The sequence below is a fragment of the Notolepis coatsorum genome (assembly GCF_963971535.1).
Source record: "Notolepis coatsorum genome assembly, chromosome: 1".
In the NCBI taxonomy this organism is placed as follows: domain Eukaryota; kingdom Metazoa; phylum Chordata; class Actinopteri; order Aulopiformes; family Paralepididae; genus Notolepis; species Notolepis coatsorum.
Genome location: NC_140165.1, coordinates 229,555,577 through 229,583,268, shown reverse-complemented (window position 1 = coordinate 229,583,268; position 27,692 = coordinate 229,555,577). Strand labels below are relative to the sequence as shown.

At 46.0% G+C, this 27,692-nt stretch overlaps 1 protein-coding gene across 1 annotated transcript; it reads left to right on the top strand.

The window, feature by feature from the left end:
* LOC311236295 (P2Y purinoceptor 14-like) lies at window positions 1-27,692 on the top strand. The gene is made up of 4 exons (XM_084323980.1): window positions 1-94; window positions 21,977-22,140; window positions 22,769-23,028; window positions 26,233-27,692. Exons 2-4 carry the CDS (start codon window positions 21,997-21,999, stop codon window positions 26,948-26,950), a joined length of 1,122 nt encoding a protein of 373 aa, XP_084180106.1. The 5' UTR covers window positions 1-94; window positions 21,977-21,996; the 3' UTR covers window positions 26,951-27,692.

The following is a 27,692-nucleotide window of genomic DNA, read 5'->3' as shown; positions in this document are numbered from 1 at the left end:
CCTCACGCAGTGGCAGGTGAGTTCTGACTCTCCAAAGGTTCTGCAAAGTAGAGCCTGGGCACAAGTCTTAACCATGACCACAGCAGCCTGAAAGGTAAGATTTTAACACACCCAAGTCCTTATGTTGATGATAATGTAGCATGCTCTTAAGTTTCTCCTTTCAAGTGCCTAAACCAGCGTTTCTTAAATTATAGGTTCGGACCCATAATGGGTCACCAGTCTTTTTGTGGTGGGTCACCACATACTATAGCAGGCATTGTCCCTAATGTGGTGACAGCAATGCGAAACACAATGGCACAATCCTTGCAAATTATGTGATGCAATGTAATGTAATGTAAATGTAAATGTAAATGTAAATGTAGTGTGCTGTTCCTGGCTCGGATCGTCTCACAACCAGCATAGAACTCATATTGATAGAAAAGGTTACTCAGTTGTATTCTTATATTATATAAGTTATATTCTTGAACGGTCATTTTCCTGGTACGCCTTAAAACGCCTGGCTGTCAAAGACTTTGATTTAATATTATAAGACAAAATGAGGATTGGTTTGGAGTTAGAAAGCTCGTGTGTAACCATTACAAATGGAGATTACCATTTTGTTTAGTTTAGCTCATTTGACAATTATTGAAATACATGTTACAACAAGTCATGCATCCTACAATTATCAAGGATAGCACAAAAGTCACAGAGTTATTTCCATTGTGGTTCTTGGTCTCAGCAGCACATAGTATTTACATAAACATTATCAGCCTATAGTATATTGTTAAAAGTTAAATTAAATAAAGACAAGTTGATGTGAAAACATTACAAAAGGAGATTACTATGATACACTGGGAAGTATGAGAAAGTTGATGTGAAACCATTACAAAGGGAGATTACTATGATACATTCAGAAGAATTAGAAAGTTGATGTGAAACCATTACAAAGGGAGATTACTATGATACATTCAGAAGAATTAGAAAGTTGATGTGAAACCATTACAAAGGGAGATTACTATGATACACTTTCTATTTACTCCAGTTCTAAGACAGTTCAGTTTGGTGTGGTTAATTATATATATAACACTTTTATAGAGTGCTAGTCCAGTTACAATGTGCTGTAAGGGTCAATATCACCATAGAGTGCCTTTCAACCCTCACAATACTCAGAAATGTTTATCTTAATTTCCCATTCCCTTTATGTCTTATCATAAATAGTAGATACTCAAGTTGTAGAAATATATATAAGCTGAGCTCCCACACATATTTTCAGATAATTATGGGCATATATTCGCAGAATAAACCATGAGATATGTGAATGTCCACCCTGTCATGGACATAATACATTACTGTTAAATATGTTTTCATTGCAATATTAAGATGGAAATTACTTTTTCAGAAAGGTATGATGTCCCTTTCCTGAACAGGGTTATTTGTTTGCTTTAAATTATAAATAAATAAAAGATTTTATGTAAACCATCTGTTTTTAAAAGACACACATACAATTCGCACATATATATTTTATAATTAGGAGAAAACTGTGATATTTGGATGCAGTTTTTTATTTGCATATTATTGCCCCCCACTTAGCTATTGAACACACTAGATTATTTAAACATATCTCACAGTATGATTGAATTATTATTAAAAAATATCAAGATGACAGGGTGGACCAGCACATGACGGGGTGGACACATAAAGCAGAACACACAAAGCATCACAAAATATGAAAATGAAACATTTATTCAACTTTGAAAATGGGTACATTCTCAATCTATTTGAAATAAATAATTTACCATAGAACATACCACACACCATAGAACATACCATAGAACATATCACATACCATAGAACATACCACACACCATAGAACATACCACATACCATAGAACATAGCACATACCATAGAACATACCACACACCATAGAACATACCATAGAACATATCACATACCATAGAACATACCACACACCATAGAACATACCACATACCATAGAACATAGCACATACCATAGAACATACCACACACCATAGAACATACCATAGAACATATCACATACCATAGAACATACCACATACCATAGAACATAGCACATACCATAGAACATACCACACACCATAGAATATACCACATACCATAGAACAGGGGCGGCCAACCAGTCAGAGACTAAGAGCCACAAAAATTACTGTGGTACCACAAAGAGCCACACCATATACCAGCGTTTCTCAACCTTTTGTTTCAGTCACGGCACCCTTCATGTGTTTATAGGTGAGGGGCGTATCTCGACCCAGCACTTCAGTAGGGCACAGAAGGGCACCAAAAACAATGAAGAGCGTAGCGTAGCGCGACCGCAAAAAAAATTTGGCCGGTTTGTGGGCGAAAATGGGTGGATTTTGTAACTATTTTTTTAAAACTTTATTTCGGTTTTAGGGTTAGGTTAGGGTTATGTTATTTAATTATTTGGGGGAGCCAGCCCCCCAAACTCCTGAAATGCATAGAAATCTATGAAATAAATAAAACAATCTGACATTTATATTAAAAAGAGCTAGCCCCCCAAACCCCTAAAATACATAGAAATCTATGCATTTTGGAACAGTTACTATATATATAGTCAAGAAAGCATTTAGTCATACTTTAAAGTGCTTTACTTGCATTGAACATTGCATTGAACATTGAACATTGAGGAGACATCATTAGAAAGCACAATGTATGTTTCCATAGTTACGCAGATTACACACAATTGTACATCTCCGCTGAACCAAATGATCACACAGCTATAAACTCCATTTCCGCCTGTCTCTTAGCAATAAACAAATGGATGACGAACAACTTCCTAAAATTAAATGAGGGCAAAACTGAAATCCTACTAGTCGGTCCTATAACAAAAAGAGAAATGTTACAGAGCAATATGGGGCAACTTACTCCTTGGATCAAACCCAAAGTTACAAGTAAATAACCTACACTGGCTTCCGGTAACATTTAGAATTGATTTCAAGGTCCTCCTCCTTATATACAAAGTATAAACATTGCGATCATCTACTATTGAAGGTTCCAAGCCACAGTCTAAAGAAAATCGGGGATGCAGCCTTTGCTAACTATGCACCAAAGTTATGGAACACACTACCTATGGACATTAGGGAAGCTAGATCTCTTAATATTTTCAGAAATAAGCTAAAAACGTACCTCTTCACCATAGCCTTCTAATACACCCCGCTGTTGATTGTACTGTAGCACTATTTTACTCTGGCCATTCTATTGCATAATTTTACTATCTATTCTACTATTCTATTATTGCACTGTATTATTGGTGTGCAAACCAGTCAACTTACAAAAAAGAGCCTGTTGGAGGATTTCAACAAGATAAATGCGACAACATTGCAAAATATTTCACTATAATATTTCAAAGTGAAGTAAAAAATATTATAATAATTATTTGATCATGTTAAATGATAATTTGATCATGTTAAAAAAGGGGAAATAAAAAACATTTGTAAAAAAAAAAATCAGTGGGGCACAGATGATCATCAGTAGGGCACGTGCCCTACTGATAGTGGTCTAAATACGCCGATGGCCACCTCTGGCCTCTGAAGTTGCTAATGTCTTTTTTATTTGGGCCTCACAGTGTTAAAAGTACCCTGTGAGACCCACGGTTGCAAAATTACAAAATCACTTTTAGCCATTTAAAAAAAGAATGTTTATTTAAAAAATGTTAAAGGGGAACTATTTGACTATTTCTTTCACTATTTGGGCACTTTTACACAATTCCTGTGAGTCTATGGAACACCTAGGTTTTTTTCAAATGGTGAGGTAAGTACCACGTCCTTCCTTCCTCTAGATTTAACGTACGGTTTGTATTTCTAATCAAGTACTCAAAAACCGCATTTTTCTATCTCAAGATCTTAAGCCGTTTTGACTCAGGCTGGGCTCCAACCACTGTGTGGCCTGGTGCCAACTGCCACATCAACTGCCACATTATTATGCAGCTGAGAAATCTCTGACATCACAGATATGCAAATTTTCAGATGACTCAGTTCAGTGAGGGTGAATATTGTGAGAGGAGAATTGGAAGAATATGAGAATTAGAGACATAGATCATATTAATATAAGTCCACATAGCTAGGAAACAATGCTAAACGCTGAAAAGGCCATTTATAAGATAGTTCCCATTTAAGCACATGTATAGTCAATTGGTCCTGTTGTTCAGCCTCACAATGCTATTTGATAGTAAATGTGTTTATTATGTCCCACCCTCTGGCCTCTGAAGTTGCTAATGTCTTTTTAATTTGGGCCTCACAGGGTTAACCTCTTAAGCCCGAGATATACAGTAAAAGTGTATATTTTCAGCATTACGTTTGTTTACCAATTATTTTAACTGTTATTAGTGAAATATAAGATTATAGAAATCTCAGGGCATTGAGTCGGAAACCGGCGCATATTGACAGGAGGAAGTGGCACATCCGAAAGTGAGTGTAGTCTTTTGAAGGAAGAGACGCAGGGCTTTCAAATTTTGAAAAACGACCCTACCCAGCTCACACCAGCCCGTCAATCATCTGACTTCTGGATTAACTTTTTTATTTCTCTTATTTTTTGGGATTATCTCCCACAAACCTGAACGTTATTGCCATAAAACAGAACGCAGTTAGTTTCTCTACCTTTCTGTGAACGTCTTGCAAAAAACGGTGTTGCAATATGATGAAAAATGGTGGAGAAATTCCCTAGATTCAGATACCAAGAACATGCAAATGGACCATTTAAAAAAGAAATTAAATGTTTATTCTACGTCCTTGTCGAATGAGTGACATAAAAAAAAAAAAGTAAAAAAAGAAAATTATAATATTTTTTATTTTTATTTTTTTTTATGGATGGAAGAGCCGCACATTGACGGGCAAAGAGCCGCATGCGGCTCGCGAGCCACGGGTTGGCCACCCCTGCCATAGAACATACCACATACCATAGAATATACCACATACCATAGAACATACCACATACCATAGAACATACCACATACCATAGAATATACCACATACCATAGAACATACCACATACCATAGAATATACCACATACCATAGAACATACCACATACCATAGAATATACCACATACCATAGAACATACCACATGCCATAGAATATACCACACACATACCATAGAACATACCACATACCATAGAACATACCACATACCATAGAATATACCACATACCATAGAATATACCACATACCATAGAACATACCACATACCATAGAACATACCACATACCATAGAATATACCACATACCATAGAACATACCACATACCATAGAATATACCACATACCATAGAACATACCACATACCATAGAATATACCACATACCATAGAACATACCACATGCCATAGAATATACCACACACATACCATAGAACATACCACATACCATAGAACATACCATAGAATATACCATAGAATATACCACTCTCTGAAGGATCTCTCCTCTCATCGGTCTCGACATGACCAATGTCCCTCTTAGGACAAGTCCATTTCGCTCTGACAGCTCTGATTTCACTGGGACATAGGATCTCGCCTCGATAGGCACCTCGGCTAGGTGTTCAGGCCATCCCTTTTTGATGAGTCTGGCGACTGACAGCAGTTCGGCCTCAGCTGCTGTGGCCGCTCTGATCTCGTCCATCTTGCTTGCGGATGCTGGGATCCCCTCCATTACACTAACCACATAGCATGCCACCTCACGCTGTGTGTCCAAGTCTGCACCTATGTTGGCCATTGGGCTGCATGACAGAGTATCTGCGACAACCAGAGTCTTTCCAGGAGCATACTCTGCCACCGCATTGAACCTCATGAGCCTCATGAGGAGTCGCTGGCATCGGAGAGGCACATTGTCCAGGCTGCGAGTGTTAATGAGAGGTACAAGGGGCCTGTGGTCAGTTATTAGCTTGAACTGGTCCAGGCTACTGAGGTACCGGTCGAACCTCTTGCACGCCCACACGCCCGCCAGACCTTCTTTTTCAATCTGGGCGTAGCGCGTTTCTGCTTCGGTGAGGCATCTTGAGCAGTACGCCACAGGTTTCCACTGCTCACCATGAAGTTGAAGTAGCACGCCCCCTAACCTGTAACTGCTTGCGTCTGCAGACACGACGGTGGGCTTGCTCACGTCGTAGAAGGCGAGTACTGGTGCTGTGGTCAACATCTCTTTGATCCTCTGAAAAGCTGTTTGCTGGGCATAATTCCATGCCCATGCATTCTTGTGCTTCAGGAGCTCATACAGCGGCTGTCCTACTGTTGAGAGGTCTGGGACGTACCTGCCGAGATAATTCACCATTCCCAGCACCCTCCTCAGCTCCTGCATATCTGTTGGCGGCGCCAGCTGCCGGATAGCCTCCACTTTCCCTGGGTCAGGCCGGATCCCGGACTGGTCGATGATGTGCCAGAGAAACCGTAGCTGACTTTGCTTGATGGAGCACTTTTCTCGATTCAGCTTCAGCCGTCTCTATGCGCTGCATCACCTCCAGGCGACTGTCATGCTCCTTTTCTGTGGCCCCATAGACGAGAATGTCTTCCATAAAGATCTCGACGCCCTCTAACCTGTCCAGGGTCTCCATCATCTTCCTCTGGAAGATTTCAGGCGCGCTTGTGATCCCGAATGGCAGTCGCTTGAAGTTGAACCTGCCAAACGGCGTGATGAAGGTGGTGAGTTTACAGCTGTCTGGGTGCAACGGGATTTGGAAGAATCCACTGGCGGCATCGAGTGACGTGAAGACTGTGGCCCCGCTTAGCTTTGCTGTGATCTCGTCGGTAGTGGGCAGGGTGTACTGTTCTCTTTTAACAGCCTCGTTCAGCCTCTTGAGATCCACACAGATGCAGGCTTTGCCTGTGCTCTTCAGGACCGGCACCATGGGTGCACACCAATCGGTAGGCTGTGTCACCCTCTCGATGATGTCGTTCCCCTCCATCCTCTGGAGCTCTTCCATGACCTTCTGCAGCATAGGGAGAGGTACACGTTGCGCTGTGTATACAGCGTACGGCTGGGCGCCACCTTTCATCAGTATTCTTACTGGTTCAGTTTGTAATGTCCCATGCCTGCCTGCAAATGTAAATTTTTCCCGCTGCTGCTCACCATTTCCTCCACTCTTCTCACTAGATTCATTTTCACTGATATTGGCCTGCTGAGTAGGTTGTTTACTGTAGGCCCCCGGATGACATAAGCTGTAAGTGGGTGTGTCTTACCCTTGTAGGTCACAGTGCTCTGGATCTGTCCTATGCACTGCAGCTCGCCACCTGGGCTGTCCAGTGGTATTTCCGCAGGCTCCAGCGGTCTGTTTGGTAGGTCTCCTCACGAATGATGCTCACATCCGCCCCAGTGTCGATTTTGAACTTGACCGGTGTGGAACCCATCAACATCTTGACGGCCCACTTCTTTGGTGACCCACCTGCTTTACTCACTTCCCACATGTAGTACCCATCTTCTGACCCGGAGTCTGACCTGTTGTTGCTGCACTTCTTTTTGTTCTCTGACCTCACGTACTGCTTTCCTATTCCTACACACTTTGCTCCAGTGCCCTACTTTGTCGCAGGTATTACATGTGGACTTTTTAGCTGGACAGTTCTCATCTCTACTGTGCCACGCTTTCCCACATTGTCTACATTGTCCTCTGTCGCCCCCTTGTGGCTTACCCTGGCTGCCATTGCCTTTGTAGCGCTTGTTGTGAGTGACCTTGTGTATCGACCGGCCTCCAGCTGTCTCTCCTTGCATGCTGATCTGCGAAGCAACCTCTTCAGACTGCCTGACCGTCTCTATGGTCAGCGCGAGTGTCAAGTCCCTTGTCAGCTGCAACTTACGGGAGACTTATTCTCCGACTCGCTTCCCATAGCATATATCAGACTGCTAACCTGCACGGCACCATCTTTCTTATCCAACTTGGTAGCCGTTCTGAATCTCACAAAACGTTGCTTCCAATCGGGCCATTCTCCTGGTTTGTCGAAAGGAAAACTCGCCGGTGGGTGAAATTTTTCCAGGAAATTAAAAACATGTTGATTTCATGGGGCCTTTAACTCAATCAGCGCCAGACCCGAGGATAGTCGGGTTATCTCGTCAACCGTTCAGCGCCAGACCCAGAGTATAGTCGGGTTTTCATCGTTATTTATTTTATTCAATGTTTCTATTCATTTCAGGCACGGACCTCTGGATTAACATGGGGAATCATCCTGAGATCGCCAAAGTGCAATACCGGCCGCATCCTGCCAGGTGGCAGTATAGAGCACCCTTTGAAAACCTTATATCTTGGCCTGTGTTACGCTCAAATCCCTCCGGGCACAGTTTTTTTTGTCAGGCTTTGATCCAACCATGATTTCACATCGATCGCAACGTGTGTGTAATGTTACTCCACAACGTATGCCGTTGGTGGTGAGCAAAGCATCAAAAAAGCATCTTTTTTTATTTATATTCAGATTTGTGTTATACCACGCTCATTTCTTTCATTTGTAGCACCTCCTAGTGGTTGATTTGAATGCAACTTTCAGGATATGTGTACTTATGGGGACATATCCTGCACGTTTTGTGATGATTGGCCCAACGGTTGTTGACTTAGGTCTGTTTATGCTAAGCCACAACCTTTTCTTACACACACACACACACACACACACACACACACACACACACACACACACACACACACACACACACACACACACACACACACACACACACACACACACACACACACACACACACACACACACACACACACACACACACACACACACACACACACACACACACACACACACACACTGAACTAATAGGTGAAGCTAAAGCCCCCTGTTGGCCCCAAAAGACCAAACGGAGATAGGAGACAGATTCGGCTCAAACAAGGGACTAAACACGTTTCGCAATTATGCCACATCAATGTGGAACGCCCTACCCAAAGCTGTAAAGGAATGTGAATCACTACCCACTTTCAAAACCACTCTCAAAGAACACCTACGGGAGACTGCAATTCGAAACTGGCCCCTGTAAATGCCCTAACCCAACCCCCTCCAATGTACAGTAAATGACCAAGTATGGTTTTGTCAATATTCCAATGCACAGTTTTGCTTGTACAGTTGTACAGTGTTCCCCACCCACCCCTCCTACCCAACAACCCCCCACCCACCCAACCACCTCCAATGTACAGCCCCCCCCACCCACCCACCCCCCCCCACCTACCCAACATCCTCTAATGTACAGTTTTTAGGTCAAATGCATATACTCTCTTTTTTAGACTCTTTTTGTATCAAAAAAAGTACTGTATTTGTAAATCTGGTATGTCATAAATGTATAGATGTAGCAGTACTGTCTATCTGTATGTCATGTATGTCATATATGTCCTGATGAATTGAAAATGGGGGACCCTGATGTAAACAAGACGAAAGTCTTTCTCTGGTCTGCATCCCCTTAACAATTGTGTGTATTGAGCTGTACTGTATTGTACCCATTCTGCAATCTGTTAATAAAGTTTTCAATCAATCAATCAGACAAAACTTGTGCCCCTGCCAAAACCTGAGGGTAGGAGCAGGCTAGTATACAACCTCAGGTTACGCACTGTAACAGAGAAAGGGTAGAAGACCCGCTCATCTCATGCATAAAGGCATTGGGTCTCATTCTCGAACGAAGTTACGACAAAATAACTTGACAGACTGTGTTCTCATAGTGATTCCTTCACGTCAACGCTACAGGCCTCCTTGGAATTAATTACTTAATCATAATTAAAATAAATATGACAATATTTGTACGATAAGAAATTACGAATTTGATGTTGGAAAAATAAATAATATGGATTAATCTGATCACAGGGCAGCTGGATTAACCATATCTGAACCAGCTATTTTGGACAAATAATTACTCAGATATTCAAACACAATTATGCAATTATTGTGAAATGATTGAAAATAATAATAATTTAATGCCTTCTGTGGAATTTGTATTTCTTATTTGTTACACATCTGTTTTAATGATTAATTATATACATTTGAAAGAATGCAGGTCAACATGCAATGTATCCCATTGATTGGTATACAATGGGACAGACCTTTGTTTGATTGATTGATTGAAAACTTTATTAACAGATTGCAGAATGGGTACAGTACAGTACAGCTCAATTACATAAGGGGATGCAGACCAGAGAAAGAATTTCGTCTTGTTTACATCAGGGTCCCCCATTTTCATTTCAATTCATCATAACATATATGACACACATGACACAGATAGACAGTACTGCTACATCTATACATTTATGACATACCAGATTTGCAAATACAGTACTGTTTGTGATACAAAAAGAGTCCAGAAAAGAGAGTACATTTGACGTAGAAACTGTTGGAGGAGGTTGGGTAGGGATGGGTGGGGGATAGACTTACACTGTACAAGCAAAACTGTACATTGGAATATTGACAAAACCATACTTGGTCATTTACTGTACATTGGAGGGGGTTGATATAGCTATAAACCTGCATTCCTTCGAATATATCATTAATCAATTAAACTTATATTGAAATACACTATATAGCCTATACACCAACACTGAAATGACAGTGGATAAATAAATAAGAACTAAAGCTAATTGGTGGAAATAGACTGCATTAATATTCCATAACAAGTCTTGTGTGCGCCTACGAATGAACAGTAGCTATAGGCTTATGGAATAATAAGCCATCCTACTGCGTTCATTCATTACGCCCGCCGTGTATGTCATTCATTCATTCATATACAGTACTGTGCGCGCGCGCGCGCGCGCGTGTGTGTCTGTGTGTGCGCGCGCTGCGGCAGGTGTGTACCGCAAGCTGTATATGATGCAAATACATTAATCTAATCTAGTTTTGATGGGTGCAAGCGTGATAACGAAACCTAGCCGCATTTCTCGGAGACGCTCTCTGATTGGCACTGACTGACGCTAGGTTTCGTAATCACGCGGCTCGCAAAGCACTTCCGCCATTCCATTTCACACAGATGCGTCACTAGTTGCCTTATAAGGAACTATGGAGGCGTGTTTTGTATGCAAATGAGCTGAACGGGAACGCGCTTTGGAGTTTACGACAGAATGCCATTCTCCAAGCAGATATCAGATCATATAATTTTTGCGACCGTTTCAGCCACTTAAGACATATTACCAGCACGTTCAGGACTCAGAGTGTACTTGTCATAGATTATGTCTCAGTGGTTCCAAGATAAGTCTTCCAGAATATATCTTTGGAAAATTTTCGGGAATGAGACCCATTGATCGCTGAGAAGAAGAAATGCTCTCAGTCTGCTACTCAGGATGTCCTCTTGACACTGAGGAGAGAGAAGGCATCATGGAGGCCGAGTTCAGAACAACACCCAAGTATGTATTCTGGTGGCAGGGGAAATGTGTGCTCTTTTTCCAGTTGATGGCAAACCCCAACAGGGACAGATGCTCCACTAGAAGTAAATGGTAAATGGTTTTTAAGTCTGGTGTGAAGCTTTGCTGTCTCCTCTGTCTGACTGAGAACCAGAATGTCATCCAGGTAGAATAAGGTGTTCATGCCCTGGTGGTCTCCACACACAGAGAAAGTGTGAAGCGCCACAAAGTATCCAAACAAATCCTCTGGTATTCGTATGCTGTCCCTTGGAAGGAGAAACAGAGGCATTTCCTGTGGGGTGGAAAGATAAGGGGGCAAGTAAGTAGGCAACAGTGGCTCAGGAAGTAGAGCGGTCATAGAATTGGAAAGTTCTCGGTTCGATTGCTGGTTCGATTCCTACTCCTCCAGGGCAGCATGTCGAAGTGTCTTTGAGCAAGACAATTAACGATAGGTTATGACTATAACCAAGTTCTGTTAGTTAGGGGCGATGCTTGGCATCACACTGCACTATCTCGCGTACGTGCACGCGTACTGAATAAACCACAAATGTACCTCTAATACCAGTATTAGTCTGACCACACCCCTCATCAGCTTACCTTCATAAGCAGGTGTGTGGTCACCTGCTCTCCTCCTTCCCAAGCTTTCACCACAAGGTGAGGACAAGGGCTGCAGCGGCCGTCTGATGCCAAGCATCGCCCCTAACTAACAGAACTTGGTTATAGTCATAACCTATCGTTCTGTATCGTTAGTGGCTTAGCTTGGCATCACACTGCACAAGGGAGGCCAAGCGGAGCCACTGGCTGACAAATACACCCCGCTGACAGCCCCCCCACAACCATCAGAACAGGGAGGGCCGAGCCCCCCCGACCCCCCCTAATGGCGGGTAGCCCCCCTATTAGGGACGTCACGGGAGGGCGACGGACCCGACCGTGCGAAGAGGCACTCAAGCAACTCAACGCACAGGGTGAGCAGACCGTGGCTTGACCCCACGACTACACACACGCACAACCCGCATGCCACCCGGGAACGAACGGAGGAACAACCTCGTTACTGCCCCCAGAATCACGGGGTCAAGGGCAAACCCAACCCCGTGGCAAGGCCGTAGCAGCGGAGCACGAAGGAAGACCCAGACCCACCAAAAGGACTGGACTCCCTAGAATGGGGGCCCGGAGAAGTCCATGATGCCAGCATCAAGACCCCACCAGGTGGGCACGCAGTGCCCCGCCCCCCACATCGCCAGCGTATTCGGACAAAGGCCCCTCAGTTACTGCACCTGGTATTCCCAGGCGGAATCCCATCCAAGTACTAACCAGGCCAGAACCTGCTTAGCTTCCGAGATCGGACGAGATCGGGCGTGTTCAGGTCGGTATGGCCGTAAGCCGAGCGGGCCCCGTCCCCCCAATAGTACACCGCCTGGCACACTGACCCTGCAGAACAGGCAGTCAGCATGGCCGTAAGCACACAAAAAAGGTTAACCAACGGAAGCAGGCAGCGCACCGGGGAAAAACCAGGCAACAGGCTGTTAACCCTAGCCTGGAGACTGCGGACGAGACAGGCGCCAGAGGGGACAGCTGAACACAGCCGCCCCGGCGGAAGGAGCGTAAGCTGGCGGTGTTGCATGACCAAGCCTCCATTTAACAACCCCCACCCAGAGGGGTCGAGGCAGAGAAGGCTGACACGATTGGCAGACGTCATGAACGTGCAGGGGCACCCTCAAACGGTGAACCCGGGAGTTGACACTGCTCCAACACACCAGGGAATCAACCACCTCGGTGTTACCCAATGCGGTGGTTGTTCCTATAACCCCTCAAGAAAAAACTCCAAAACACACCTGCGGGTATACACCGGCTATACCGCAGTACAAGTGTTTCAGTTTCCAAAAAGGGTTAACCCAGGCCTACGGGTCGCAAACATCACTTCGGACCGGGCCTGGCGGTACGGGAAGCACAGGGTCACCAGAGGAGGTCAAAAAACCACCCCCACAGGCCCCTCTTCGCCATGCGTGAGAGAGGAGCGAAAAATAATGGAGAACCAGCCCCTAAGCACACCGTACCTGGTATTCCCCGGCGGTCTCCCAACCAAGTACTAACCAGGACCAACCTGTGTAGCGGCCGAGATCCGACGAGATCGAGCGCGTACAGAATGGCATGGCTGTAAGCCATGACGACAGTGCTGAGTAAAAACATACCCAACCAGGGTCTCCATAGCGCTTAACCCTGTGACACCCAGACCGACCTGGCATTTTTCCCCCTGAAAAAAGCCCAAGTCCCTCAGGGTACCAGAACAGCAGATCTGCATCCCCGGCGGACAACGGGTTCAACTGATCTGGACCAGCGTGACCAGAACCAGTCCCGTGCCCTAACCACGCCGACATGCCTACTCCAGGAGAAGGGCAGATATGCGTGTTGATCTTAACATGAAAAGAAGGCGCCACCCAGACGTTCGGACGAACCGCGCCTGGTGGCCCACCCCAAGGGCGTGAGACCCCACTACATATGTTCAGATCCATCCCGTCATCATCCCCCAGACATGAACGAGAATCCGTCGACAACCCACCCAGGTCATGGGATGTGGTCGTCGGAAGAGGAAAAACCCCCATCTCAGTTGCTTTATAAAAACGCTGTTTCAACCACAAGCAACCAAGGCGTGCCAGTCAATCGCCTGTTTACAGCGAGCTAGCACTATACGTGCGTCGGGACACACCCCCATCAATGAACAGGCTATTTAGACCTGTCATTGAATCCCCAAGGCGCCCAGGGGAACGACAAGAGGGGTGTGACACTCCCTAACTCCAACACTTCTGGAATAGAAAGAAGGAAGCATCAACAGTATGTATCCCAGTCTACATAGCCGGGGTAAAAAATGTCCACATTTTTACATCCCACCACCCTCCCATAGGAAAGAGACGGGGATCCCCAGAGAGACTTCCCACGCGAGCTGTACAGATTGAAAAGAATATATTGCACCTTGAGCCATGTAAAAAACTGGTTTTAGGGCCTCCGGGGAAGAGGCACTGAACCCATACACACTCAATAAACGAATTGAATCGAATATACATACAATAGAAAAGGACCCTTCTAGAGGGTCCACTCACTTTGACAATCTGAGGAGGAAGGCTCTGTACTCTGATGGAGGCTTCCTCACATGGAAGAAGGAGTCCGAACTCACAGAAGGCCTGAATAGGCGCTTGGTGAGGAGGAGCCCTGACCACCCCCCCTGAAAACAGATCCATCACATGGACCTGAACAGCACACGGAAGTCCTACCAACAGAGACGCGCACGGTGACGTACTCTATGGCGGGGGAATTCCTGCGGTGCACACGCCCAATATACCAGGCCGTGGGACCAGGAACTCCCTCCCCCCCCCCCCCCCCCCCCCCCCCCCCCCCCGTAACGTGCCGAACCGCCACGTGACGGGAACCTTGAAGGACAGGGGGTGTACCCCTGACCGACAGAACAATGGGGAGAGGAAAGGTTACCAGTTCACCCCTTTACGACCCCACACCCATGATACGACGTAACGACAAAAAGAGAATATGACACAGTCATAGTCAGCTCTATGAAGCGTTTCACAGCTCCACACAGCGCATGAGCTAACCTGCTATCTGATTTTTACTAAGGAAAAACACAGAATAGAGAGGGCTCTAAGAACCCCGGTCCAACATACACATGTGCTTCTGTGGCCAGTACAACCCAGTTGTAGGTCACATGACACACACAACCCATCATCACCTACAAAAAATGGCAAAAACACTCAACAGAGGAACGCCGTTTTTTTTCACAATGAGAGAATACATCATTCTTGATTAGTATCGACCACAGGCCTTGCTAAGCACACATGACAGCAACCAAACCAATTTCCCTTTAGGAAATAAGTTTCTCCAGCAGATTTAGCACAACCTCAGCAATCAAGCTAAGAGTTACATCGTATCCCTACCACACAAAAGACACAATTAATGCACAACATGTCTGATAGGAGGTGATAAAGTCCCCAGGGAACCGGGGGGGAAAACACAATCCTCCTATTTTACCCTCAATACGGCCAGTTAAAACAGGAAAACCTGTTAATGTGTGAACACACTGTTCATTGTCATTACAGTCTGAGAAAGAACATTCTTTTACTCACTTGTCACCAAGCATAGCTTCATAGGTTAGTTGCCTTAGTAGTGAGTACACGGTACACATAAACACCATGATGTTTCTCACACAACAACCAGATCAATACATCACGATCTGCACGGAGAAGCTAACTGCCAGTGACAAAAACAGCTCACACATAACCCGCAACGTATCCTAAATGCATTGCAACAACACACGTTTTGGGAAAAAACACCGTTATTCACAATACATCTAGCAAAGTAAAACCAGAAGACGTGTTATGAGGTCTGGTCAACCCCGTTCCTACCCGGAACGCAGATCAGCGAAGTGCAGTCACAAGACACCGTAGAACACAGCCGTCCTGTGTTGTTCGATCCGGGCAGCGTCGCCGCTCCAACCAGTCGCTACAGTCCTCTTTGTTGACGCAATCCCCGTCCAGGCTCAGGGCAGGGTCGACGAAACATCCCCTGTCAAGGATGACGTCGCGGTCAAGAGTGTAAAACATGTTAAAATCAAAGCACGTTCAACAGAATAGCATCAAGCTAACGGCGATCAGAAGCGAGCTCCCGGCGGCGCGCGAGAAGCTAAGCTACCCCGCGCCAGCCATGGCCATAGCAGCAAGCTAACGTTACCTAGCGACCACGACATGCTAGCCCCGCAGCTAACAGCTGACTGGCTAATAGTAGGCCTTAAGCAGGCCATGCAGCGATCCAGCAGGCTAACGCAGCAGTTAACAGCTGACTGGCTAACCGTAAGCTATGAACATGTAAACAATGACATAACACTCACCCAGACAGGCCGCCGTTCTGAACCTCTCCTCACTTTTTAAGAGAAAAGAGAAAACAAGATGTCAACACCGCTTCACAACGGTGACTTTACCACATCCGGCGGAATCAGCACAGTACCAACTGGCCTGTGTGGCTGACTTTGAACATGAATCTGCCGCTATCGCACATTACATGCACATATCCCCTCGTGAAGGAATACTCTCATTTGGATATGAAAGATGGGGCCTTAACACGGTGACAGAGAGAATCCACTCGTCCAGAACACACAGGGATCACCAGTGTCAATGGTCGCGGCCCACTAGTTAAAACTATAATGGTCTCCAGACCAAGGCCTTCTGTCGCCTAGGCGGCTAAACAAAGGACCCTAGCCTGGGGCCGGTTTCCATAAACTTTGTCAAGTAGCCCCCATAGCACTAACAGACAAGTGGAGCCCGCCAGCAAACACTACTCACCCAACCTGGAACGCACCGCTTCTCACAACAGCGGCATGTCCGACAGTTCAGCTGTGGCCTGACAGGTTTCACCCCAACAAACACAGCAAGGAACTGCAGTTGAGAAGCATGCAGCGGCGTGCTCCCAATACGAAAACCGGTGGAGGGTTTTTAGAATGATCATCATCTTCTAGACACTCCAGTACGAAGACAATATCGCCGTATTTTCTCGAAAATAGTGAGAGAGAAAATAAAGATATGATGTCAACGTATCCTTGTTTCCCAAGCTGTTCCTAATCCAATTTCTTCCATCATGGTGTCAAGTGTGGGGATCTACCGAGGCACTTCTTCCTTGTGGTGAAAGCGAGAAGGAGGAGAGCAGGTGACCACACACCTGCTTATGAAGGTAAGCTGATGAGGGGTGTGGTCAGACTAATACTGGTATTAGAGGTACATTTGTGGTTTATTCAGTACGCGTGCACGTACGCGAGATAGTGCAGTGTGATGCCAAGCTAAGCCACTAACGATACAGAACCCCTTATTGCTCCCGATGAGCAGGTTGGCACCTTGCATGGTCGCCTCCGCCATCAGTGAGTGAATGGGTGAATGTGAGGAACAAAAGGGATAAAGCCCTATATAAATGCACCATCAACCATTTACCATTTACTATAGAAGTGTTAGATTATCATGTTTTCAGCCTTTTGTTGATTAGTATCAGCCTTCATCTGCCCTTCCATGAAGTCTCTGCGTTGAGTTTATTTATTTATTGTTGAGGCCTTCGTTCTGTGGAATTCTGTCCTCCCACGGACTGACTGAAACACTGGTCTCTCCCCCGTTACTGCATCCAGACAAAAATTGTATGGAGCCGTCATCTCATATCAAAAGAAGGATGTTTATTTGCATAAACCAAGGTTCTCGTACAGAATTAACAAATTGAAAGTCTTTAGAGGTAAGCTAAGAAAATATCCATCTGTCCCTAGGTGCTATCTCTCCTACTGTAGCTTCCCGCTAGCGGCCTATCTCCTCATGCTCCTGTCTAGCTCCTCCAACCCTCGTTCAGAGGGCTGATTCCCTGCTTGATGTTGGTCTCGCTCGCTTTCCAAACTATTCTGCTCCCGCTCTTGCTCTCGCTCTCTGAACATGAAGTCTCCTGTTATCTCTTAAAGGAATGTTGGCTTGTTCCTCCCTGAGATGCGCTACTAAGCGAAGGCTCTCCCTCTGTGGCTGACCTTGGCTGCTAGGCCCTGATCTCGTCACCCTAGCAACCGCTTTTGACCCATATATCTCCTCCTCCCAGGCCCAGCTATCAACATGTGAAATGTCTCTCTAATACAAATATTGTCTAAAAGACTAAACACAATTAATAGGTGTTTACCTATGTACATTATAACCAATGAAAAACACCCAAATCCTTCAGAAGTGAACTAGTCTCCCTGTTTGACAGAGTGCAACAGGGTGTTGGTAATGGGAGCGTTCTAAATGATTTCACTGCAATCAGCCACTAAGAATGTGTGCAATGGGGAGGTCTAGAATCGATCTTACACCCCTGGTTTTTTTGGGAACCAGAACATTCCGGGATGAAGATGCCCTTCATCATAAACCGTAGAGGGATGATGAAAATGACTTGTTTGGAATAGCAGCGTCTGACTGTCCGTAGTGAGGGCTGACGGCGCTGATGCCATGTTTTCTAGTACAGATGGTGGGGGAGTGCAAGTTGCATGTTGTGCCCCAGCCTCAGCGTTCTGTTGAGCTGTTCTGATGGGTGGAACGTTTGTCGCCATACTGTGTAGAATTTTGATAGCGGTCAAGCTTCTCATTGAAGTAGGCCGGCTGTGAACTCATAGTAAAATGCGTGAGTCCCTACGACCATGCAGTGTTGCCAACTTAGCGACTTTGTCTCTATATCTAGCGAGTATTCAGACCCCTCTAGTGAAAAAAGCGACTAGCAACAAATCTAGTGACTTTTTCTGGTGTTATTGGAGACTTTCGGAGACTCTGATGTGAAAGCACGTATCGTTCTTACTCTTCTCAACAAGCAGTGGGTGCTGCCATGGGCCCCTCCCCCGTCCCAAAGCACTCACAGTCCTCACGCAGCAGTCCCTCCCAGCAGCAGTTCCTCCCAGCAGCAGTTCTCCCAGCAGCAGTTCTCCCAGCAACAGTCCCTCCCAGCAGCAGTTCTCCCAGCAGCAGTTCTCCCAGCAGCAGTCCCTCCCAGCAGCAGTTCCTCCCAGCGACAGTTCCTCCCAGCAAGAGTTCCCCCAGCAGCAGTTCTCCCAGCAACAGTCCCTCCCAGCAAGAGTTCCTCCCAGCAACAGTTCCTCCCAGCAGCAGTTCCCCCAGCAGCAGTTCTCCCAGCAGCAGTTCTCCCAGCAGCAATTCCTCCCAGCAGCAATTCTCCCAGCAGCAGTTCTCCCAGCAGCAGTTCTCCCAGCAGCAGTTCTCCAAGCAACAGTTCTCCCAGCAGCAGTTCTCCCAGCAGCAGTTCTCCCAGCAGCAGTCCCTCCCAGCAGCAGTCCCTCCCAGCAGCAGTTCTCCCAGCAGCAGTTCCTCCCAGCAGCAGTTCTCCCAGCAGCAGTCCCTCCCAGCAGCAGTTCCTCCCAGCAGCAGTTCTCCCAGCAGCAGTTCCTCCCAGCAGCAGTTCTCCCAGCAGCAGTTCTCCCAGCAGCAGTTCTCCCAGCAGCAGTTCCTCCCAGCAGCAGTCCTCCCAGCAGCAGTTCCTCCCAGCAGCAGTCCTCCCAGCAGCAGTTCTCCCAGCAGCAGTCCCTCCCAGCAGCAGTTCCTCCCAGCAGCAGTTCCTCCCAGCAGCAGTTCCTCCCAGCAGCAGTCCTCCCAGCAGCAGTTCTCCCAGCAGCAGTCCCTCCCAGCAGCAGTTCTCCCAGCAGCAGCAGTTCCTCCCAGCAGCAGTTCCTCCCAGCAGCAGTTCTCCCAGCAGCAGTCCCTCCCAGCAGCAGTTCCTCCCAGCAGCAGTCCCTCCCAGCAGCAGTTCCTCCCAGCAGCAGTTCCTCCCAGCAGCAGTTCCTCCCAGCAGCAGTCCCTCCCAGCAGCAGTTCCTCCCAGCAGCAGTTCTCCCAGCAGCAGTTCCTCCCAGCAGCAGTCCCTCCCAGCAGCAGTCAGAGCAGTAGATGTTCACCCATTCGCGTCCAGACTGCAAATTAATCGCACATATGCCAAGCCGCAGCGGGAAGACTTGTCGGCAAGTTCAGAGAGATGCCAGATGACATCAGGCGAGACCAGAGCACTGTCCCGATGAGGGATGCCAGAGGTTTGGTGCTGTACAGGATGTGCCCCTCCACCTGCGAGTAAGACAAGTGGGGGGAAGCGAGAGCCTTAATCCCAGCCATGTCTTTTCCAGCCCAAGCGATGTAAGGGTCAATGGGCGGGTATCTGGGGCATAGAAACAGCTGCTGATTGGAATGGTTTAAGGTGAAAATATTCGCCCACCATACCATTGGGTTCAGGGAGGGGGAAACCCCTAGTCACTGCCACAGCCTGAATGAGCCTGGGGAAAACTCTGCCCGCCTCCCTCAAAGATATGAGAGGAATGTGCTTTTTCTGAACTGTTACTGTACTCCTCGATATCGACCTCCGAGTCTGGGTATCCCACTCAGCCGGCAAAGGGAAGCCTGTTGTCAGAGGCATCCAAGGTCAGGAGAGGGAGTGTACCAGGGTCCACCTCATCACAGTGGCTCTTGAAGGTGACAAAGTGGGCCAGGAACTCTTCCAGAACCAGAGCAGCGCAGCTGGAGCACTGGACATTTATAACTGACTTGCTCAGGCACCAGAAGCAGACGACGTGGGCGTCCATGGCATCCAACTTGGCCGGGCAGGAGTGGCAGGTGCAGGAAGTTGGGAGCAGTGGTATTGGCGTTGCTTGAAGCATCTCTATAGCATCTGGAAGGAAGAACATTCCTCAGCTGAAAAAAATGGAAGAGAGAATGTATGCTACAGCCTCCACTTATATAAGATCAGGGAGATCTGGCTCTGGCCAGTGATATGTGCATTGGTGAAATTCTTTCAGCAGGTGATTGATTGATTGAACATTTTATTAACAGATTGCAGAATGGGTACAATACAGTACGGCTTAATACACACAATTGTTAAGGGGATGCAGACCAGAGAAAGACTTTCGTGTTGTTTACATCAGGGTCCCCCATTTTCAATTAACACTATGATCGCCGCGGACGAGTTTTCACGTCATTCCGAGCCATGCTCATTCTGCCGAAGACGCCGTAACTCGTCTTTGATGTCAATATTTCAAAAATCTGTCATCGAAATCATATTTCCTTTCCGGAGCCCTGAGACACACTGCTGATCTCCTCTCAACTCTCTAGCGGTTCAAGAGCGCCATCTGGTGGCCGATCGGCAGATCGCCAACCGGATATTAACCTTTGAACCGGTAGTGCTCATCCATATGTGGTCCGGCCACTCGCTATAGCTCCCGCGACTCCATCTTGAAACACTGGATAATAGATCGCTCACCCTAACTCAATAAACAACGTTATTTGGACGTATATACTATTATACAACCTGGAAATGGATTGGGCATTTCTACATCCCATAATAGAAAAAAATCTGTTCCACGCTCATCTGCCAGCGGCGCGAGGAAGCCACGGTAAGATTCAGCGTTATTTTCGAACGTCTTCTATACTAACTGATCTGATGAACATATGACCCACTCTGGATGAATCATCTAACGCTGCCCACGGAATTATAAACGATCCCCCGCCCATCCGGTCATCATCAGATGATGCGTAGAAACTTCTAGAACCACGTCCAGTTGAAACTTTTTATCTCGCACAGATTCCTACCAAACTGTATTTGATCATCAATATAATGCATTTAGGGCTATAAATCACGTTCTGAAGAAAGCTGCAGAAAACGATAAAAACATACCATAGACCATATTTTAGTATGAATATGTGAATGAAAAAGTTTAACGTTGCTACACCCTGAACAATACATATAGGACATTGAATGGGCCATAATAATGGCAATTTAGCAATAGAATTTAAAAAGTTATAGCCCTGCAAAGAAGGGGAACTTCTCCATAGACAAATAGAGCTGGCGAGGGATGGTAAATTATGAATTTAACCCATGGCGATTAAAGTGTTAATCTGTAATGGTGCACTGTTGACGCACAGAGCAGTCCAATCGGAGAAGCAAGATGCAGAGCTAGCATGACATATAACATGACTGTCTGTCTCAGAACCTCTTGCAGGAGGTGATTCTTTCATTGCTTTTTAATTTCAAATGCTTATATACACTGTATATACACACACAACTATCCAATTCATTTTGATACATGCATGGCAAATAAACCTGTATTCACAGCGACAGCTCAACCCGGAATAATGGACCACATGGGAGGGGTGGGACTGAACAACTCCCTCAACCAAACTCCAACGCAAACAAACAACAACACTTCTTCCTACTGCGGTGAGATCTCCACCTCAGCCAACAACTTCTTCATGGTGGTCTGCGGTGTGATCTTCCTGGTGGGTTTCTTCCCAACATGCAGCTCCTCAACTATTCTCTGTATCTGAGCTGCACAAAATAGCATTAGCCACAAATCAAATAATGTAAATTTATCCAAGCTTATGAAGTCAACATAACAGGAAATGTATATTAAGGTAAATTTGTTATTATACAGTACTGTTACCCATAGATCCTGACAGAGAGTATATACATATGATGGGGAGGGGACTGTACATTAGGAGGGGGTGGGTGGGTGGGAGAGAAGTATACATACGGTGGGGAGAGAATATATACATATGGTGGGGAGGAGACTGTACAATAGCGATCATATGCATTTTGATTTTAAACATATTCATCATGCTATAAAATGGAAATGTATTGATGAAAAAAATATTTTGTGTGGTGATTTTTGGCTGGTGAAAATGCTGAGTGGCTAAAGACTTTGGAAAACCACTAGCCACAGTGGCTAGTGAGCCAAAAAATGCATGTCAAGCCCTGGTCTTATACCTTGGTTATGAAACGAAACAAAGAGAGTATCCCTTGTTGTATTCCTTTGTTGTTTAGCCTAATCCCTTTGCCTGCTTTTCCATATCTCTGTACCCTGGTTATTGATGTTCCTTCTCTCTCCTAATACAATGCTCGTTCTAGGTGGGCTTGGTCCTCAACGGCTTCACGCTGAAAGTCTACTTCTGCCGAGTGCGGCAGTCCACCTCCAGCAGCGTGACGGTCTACCTGAAGAACCTGGCAGCCTCGGACTTATTCCTCAGCCTGTGTCTCCCTTTCCGCATCGCCCACTATGCCAGCGACTCGCACCACATCCAGATGTTCTACTGCACTTTTGGGGCCTCTGCCTTCTACCTCAACATGTATGCCAGCATCATATTTATGGAATATGTCGCCGCTAACAGGTGAGCTTGAATCTGCAAAACTGTTCAGCCAGTGAGACACATTGACATTGCTATCTTTCATAGGCTGTAGTGGGCTCAATTCATGTCACTGTTCGGGAACGGAGATAAATAGGCACCATGTTGTTTAGGGTAAATATTATGCAGTTATGCAGGTTTATATATTATATATATACTGTGGCAAATATCACACCCCGTACCAATGCGTCCCATGGCTATGTGAAGGATGGGAGATACTACTGCCACGGGAGGAGTGGTAGCAATTAGACAGCTGATTAGGACTGATAGAACACACCTGTGCACCATTAGATCACCCACATCCCACCAATGCAAGAGACTCTCCTATCGAATCCCAGTCTCAGCATTGCCTTCGGCTTGGGCCGGCCGTCGTACTGGCTCATTGGCAGAGTCAGCGGGTGGAAGACGATGGGTGGGGATTGGACGTTGTGGACAGCGACCCCTACAGGTCGGTTGGGAGACACCTGCACAGCAGAGACAGGAAATGGCGGGGGTAGTGTGAGCCTCCCATGCGTTACACCTCGCCAATGAGAGTCCACGCTGTCTGGTGAAAAGATGCGACAGGCTGCCTCCTGGTGTGCCGGAGGGAACACGTGATGCAAGGCTTCTATCCTCTCTACAACCGACCAGTGTTGAGCAACGTTCAAGACAGGGGAGGGGAGAATTGGATACACGAAATTGGGATGGGAGAAAAAATTTAAAAATAAGGAGAAAAAGTGGATTAAACAAAATAAGTGTTCAAGGTATCTTTTGGAGGGATTTGGGACTTTTAATTAATTAATTATTTTTAAAGTTCATTGAGTGGTCAAAGACGGTTCGGTAATGCACCAAATCTGTGTAATTGTTACAATTATACGGTATCACTTTAAGAGTGTTGCATTATGGGAGACAGTGTTTTGTTTTGGGTTGCTTGAGGGGAGGCAGTTCGTGGCTGGGAGAGAGAGTATAGACCACTGCACTTCCGTGTTACATTGAGCTCATGGGAGAGAGAGCGGGGGGAAAAAATGAATGAATGTGGATGAGAGCCTACTCCCGAACTCCGCATGCACAGATTGCCCACGGAGTCTGTGGATTGTTCTAGGTTTATCAATTGACTATAGCTCGGCCGAGAAAGTACCGATCGACTTGGGATTGGTCTCTCCGTGTTCAGGGGACCCAGGTGTATAAAAGTATATTGGATCATGTCTTCAGCACCCCACAGCCGTAGCTACAACCACTTAATGTCAAGGCTCTCATCCACATTCATTAATTTTCTCCCCCCGCTCTCTCTCCCATGATTTCAGAATACCGGAAGTGTTGCGGTGGTCTATCCCGTCATTTGCGCTGTTTCCAGTTAGAGAGGGAAAGACAATTAATGCAAGTACACAAGTTTGTGAGATATATTGAGAAATCAGATTGACAAATAAAGTCCACCTGCCCAGGAGAGAAGTTGTCCTGTGAATGTGATTATGTCCACGGAGCTGAGCAGCAGTAAAAGAAGTGTGACAGTAGATAGTGAAAGTCTGGACTATCTCCACCACAGTTAGCTGGAACCATGGAAACTATAAAAGAAAGAAGGGTCCTCACGTCAGAATACCAGTGTGCTATGCACTGCTTGGTGCCAGACTTTGGTGCCAGTTCTATTGAAGCCTGTATTAAAATTCCAAATATACAAGCTATCTGAGGAAATATACATCAACCAATATATCAAACGTTAGATACACTTCATTTGTATAGCACCTTACATACAAGAATTGCAGCCCAAAGTGCTTCACAGCAGCAATGTAGACATAAAATAGACATAGGCATAAAATAAAATAAAAACACTTATTGATTATGATAGATTTCTGACATTAAAATCTTTAATAGAATATTAGCAGGTTTCTCACTTTAAATGGTTTAACTCAGAGGAGATGGCTGATCCAATTCAACTCAATGTCGGTTGAACAGAAAGGTTCCACACTTGGCATCAATGTGCGTTCACTCGCTACACAGTGACATGATGACCCTTCCTTCCTTTATAGTTTCCTCGGCTGGAACCAGGAACAGTAACATAATGTATCAATGCAAAACTTGCTGCAGCAAGGTATTACACATAATTGGTATTGGGAAGGGCCATCATGTTTCCCTCATAATGTGCCTACTAGCCCACACTCTAAACTCCTTGAATAGGTACAAACGTGAGTTCCTAAAGGATGGATAATCTTCAGATACCTGCATGGGGACAGGAGAGGTGTGGGTTATCATGCTCCCACCTGGGACGAGGGTGGAAAGGAACCCAACCTGAGCATGACACAATGGCAAAATGGCTGCCGCTTGAACATGGTCTATAGACCTGTTCGCCGTATACGCCAGACTCGGTCTGCACGTGCCTCACTAGGGCAGAAAGGAACGTAATCCTGGCATCAAATATATAACTCTTAAACCTCTGGATCAATCTATCATTCTGCCCAGATATCTATTACTGGTGACAGATATGATACCCACCACTGTGGCCGTTATGACAAGGTTGGATGGCCTTCTCTCATTAAAAGACATAACTAACTATCGTTGTTTATCGTTGCTAGGTTACAAGTGCATTATGAGATGTTGGCACTCAATGTACTGTAGCTCAGCTCAATGTTGCAATGTCTGAATTAACTGTGGCATAATATATTAGATTAGATTCAAATGTATTGTCATTATACAGCAAAGGTACAGTACAACAAAAAGAAGCTTGGGATCCAACCAGAGTGCAAATGTAACAGTAAAGTGCAATAGTAATATACAATGTACAGGTGATTAAACTGGGTATAAAATATATAAATTAGTACTACTGAGTTAATCAGATGTACTGTACAGAGTTGTAGTATTTATATGTACAGTGATACAGGTATAAAAACTCTATGGTAGTAGTCATACTGGCTAGCAGCATAACTAGTAAGAGTAGGTAAGGGATATATTATGTACAGATATAGATATAGTATCTACAGATACAGGATTATATGCAGGTATATACAGATAGATGTATAGATATACTGTATATACGGTAGGAATACAAAATAAATATATATATATATACGGTATATACAGCATTATTGTACATGCTATCATACAGAGTTATACGTGTTATATTTATACATGTTATAATCATTATTGGTGCTGATTCTCATGGGTATCTGGTTACACAGCTCGCTCATGATAACCCACGCCTCTCCTGTCCCCATGCAGGTACCTGAAGATCGTCCATCCTTTAGGAACTCACGTCCTGCAGAGGATGCGGGCTGCACACATCATCTCCATAGTAACATGGGTGTTCCTCCTGGCCACAACGGCGCTGTACATCACCCTGTCTCTGGTCACCAGCCGGCACGGCGCCACCGCGGCCCACAGGGCCCTGGGCTGCGAGGCCCTGCACAGCACCCAGGTCAGCCTGGTCTACAAATGCCTCCACAGTGTCTCGGCGGCCATCTTCCTGCTGGTCCTCGTCTCGCTCGTCTACTTTTACTACGCCACCACCCAGAGGCTGAGGCAGGCGCAGGGAAGCCAGCCACGGGGCACCCCGGGCTGCAGGAAGCTCAGCAGGTCTTGCAGGAACATGCTGGTGCTGGTGAGCGTCTTCTGCGTGTGCTTCGTGCCGTACCACCTGGTGCGCCTGCCCTACTCCTTCATCGGGGACAAGTGCGCCTCCGGGGGCCAGACGTTCTACTACCTGAAGGAGCTGTCGGTCATGCTGTCGATCCTCAACACGTGTCTGGATCCGCTCATCTATTTCATCTTCTGTAAGGCATTCAGGGCCCAGCTGGGTCTGAGGAGTAGCGTCAGAGCGACCCACGGCACCACCGCTCAGCCCCCGGCAGAGAGGAAGGCCAACGAAGAGCAAATGTGTCTCACCAGATCGGACAGGAAGACGTCGCCTAGCACATTCCGACGAGGCAGTGTTTCGTAACTCAAGACAGGGTCCCCCCCCCCCCCCCCCCATCTGGATATTCAGTCGTTGAAAAGTTGAGTCTTGCCCAGAGATGGTGGAGTGATTTGGGGCCGCCCGCCCCTGGAGCCAAGGGAACCCCCGCTGGCTTTGGACCGGTCCCTCCAGTGCCTTCTTTACTGTGTCTCCCCTACTCTGACTCCCTTTCAGTCACACCTTTCTCAATAGCGAAACATGACCACACAGCGTCATAGATGCATCATCTGAACAAGTGCCATGCCTGTGAACTGCCACCAGGGGCAGAGTGAGCGAGAGACTGAGTGACTGACTTACTAGGCTGGATAAGATATGCCTCCTAAACGGAAGTACAGGAAGTACTGGCTACAGGCGTTCCGGTTTCGACAAAACAATTATAGAAACATGTGAAGTGCACAATATTTCCTCGTTTAAGCCACTGCAACGGCTTTGCCTGAAGAATTTCCTACATGACCGGGACGTTCTAGCTTGTTTTCCGACAGGATTCGGGAAAAGTTTGGTCCGTTCGGAGGCAGCTTCCAGGGGAAGTACATACACCGGAAATTCTACCCCATAGACACTTTCGGCAGTAGTTCTTTACCAGGCTTTATCTCACGGAGAAAAAACTGGGAACGAGGTTACTGACTTACTGACATTGCTGGTCTATGCTTTGCATTATAAAATAATTAAGGGGAGTGGACTGAAAAAAGAAAAAAGAAAAGTTGTGTCTTTGCAGCTACATAATATA

Excerpts from the sequence above, each read along its gene's own strand:
- LOC311236295 (XM_084323980.1), top strand. The coding sequence starts at position 21,997 with ATGGACCACATGGGAGGGGTGGGACTGAACAACTCCCTCAACCAAACT. Across the intron at positions 22,141-22,768 it reads TCTGCGGTGTGATCTTCCTG|GTGGGCTTGGTCCTCAACGG; the intron begins GTGGGTTTCTTC and ends TGCTCGTTCTAG. Across the intron at positions 23,029-26,232 it reads GAATATGTCGCCGCTAACAG|GTACCTGAAGATCGTCCATC; the intron begins GTGAGCTTGAAT and ends GTCCCCATGCAG.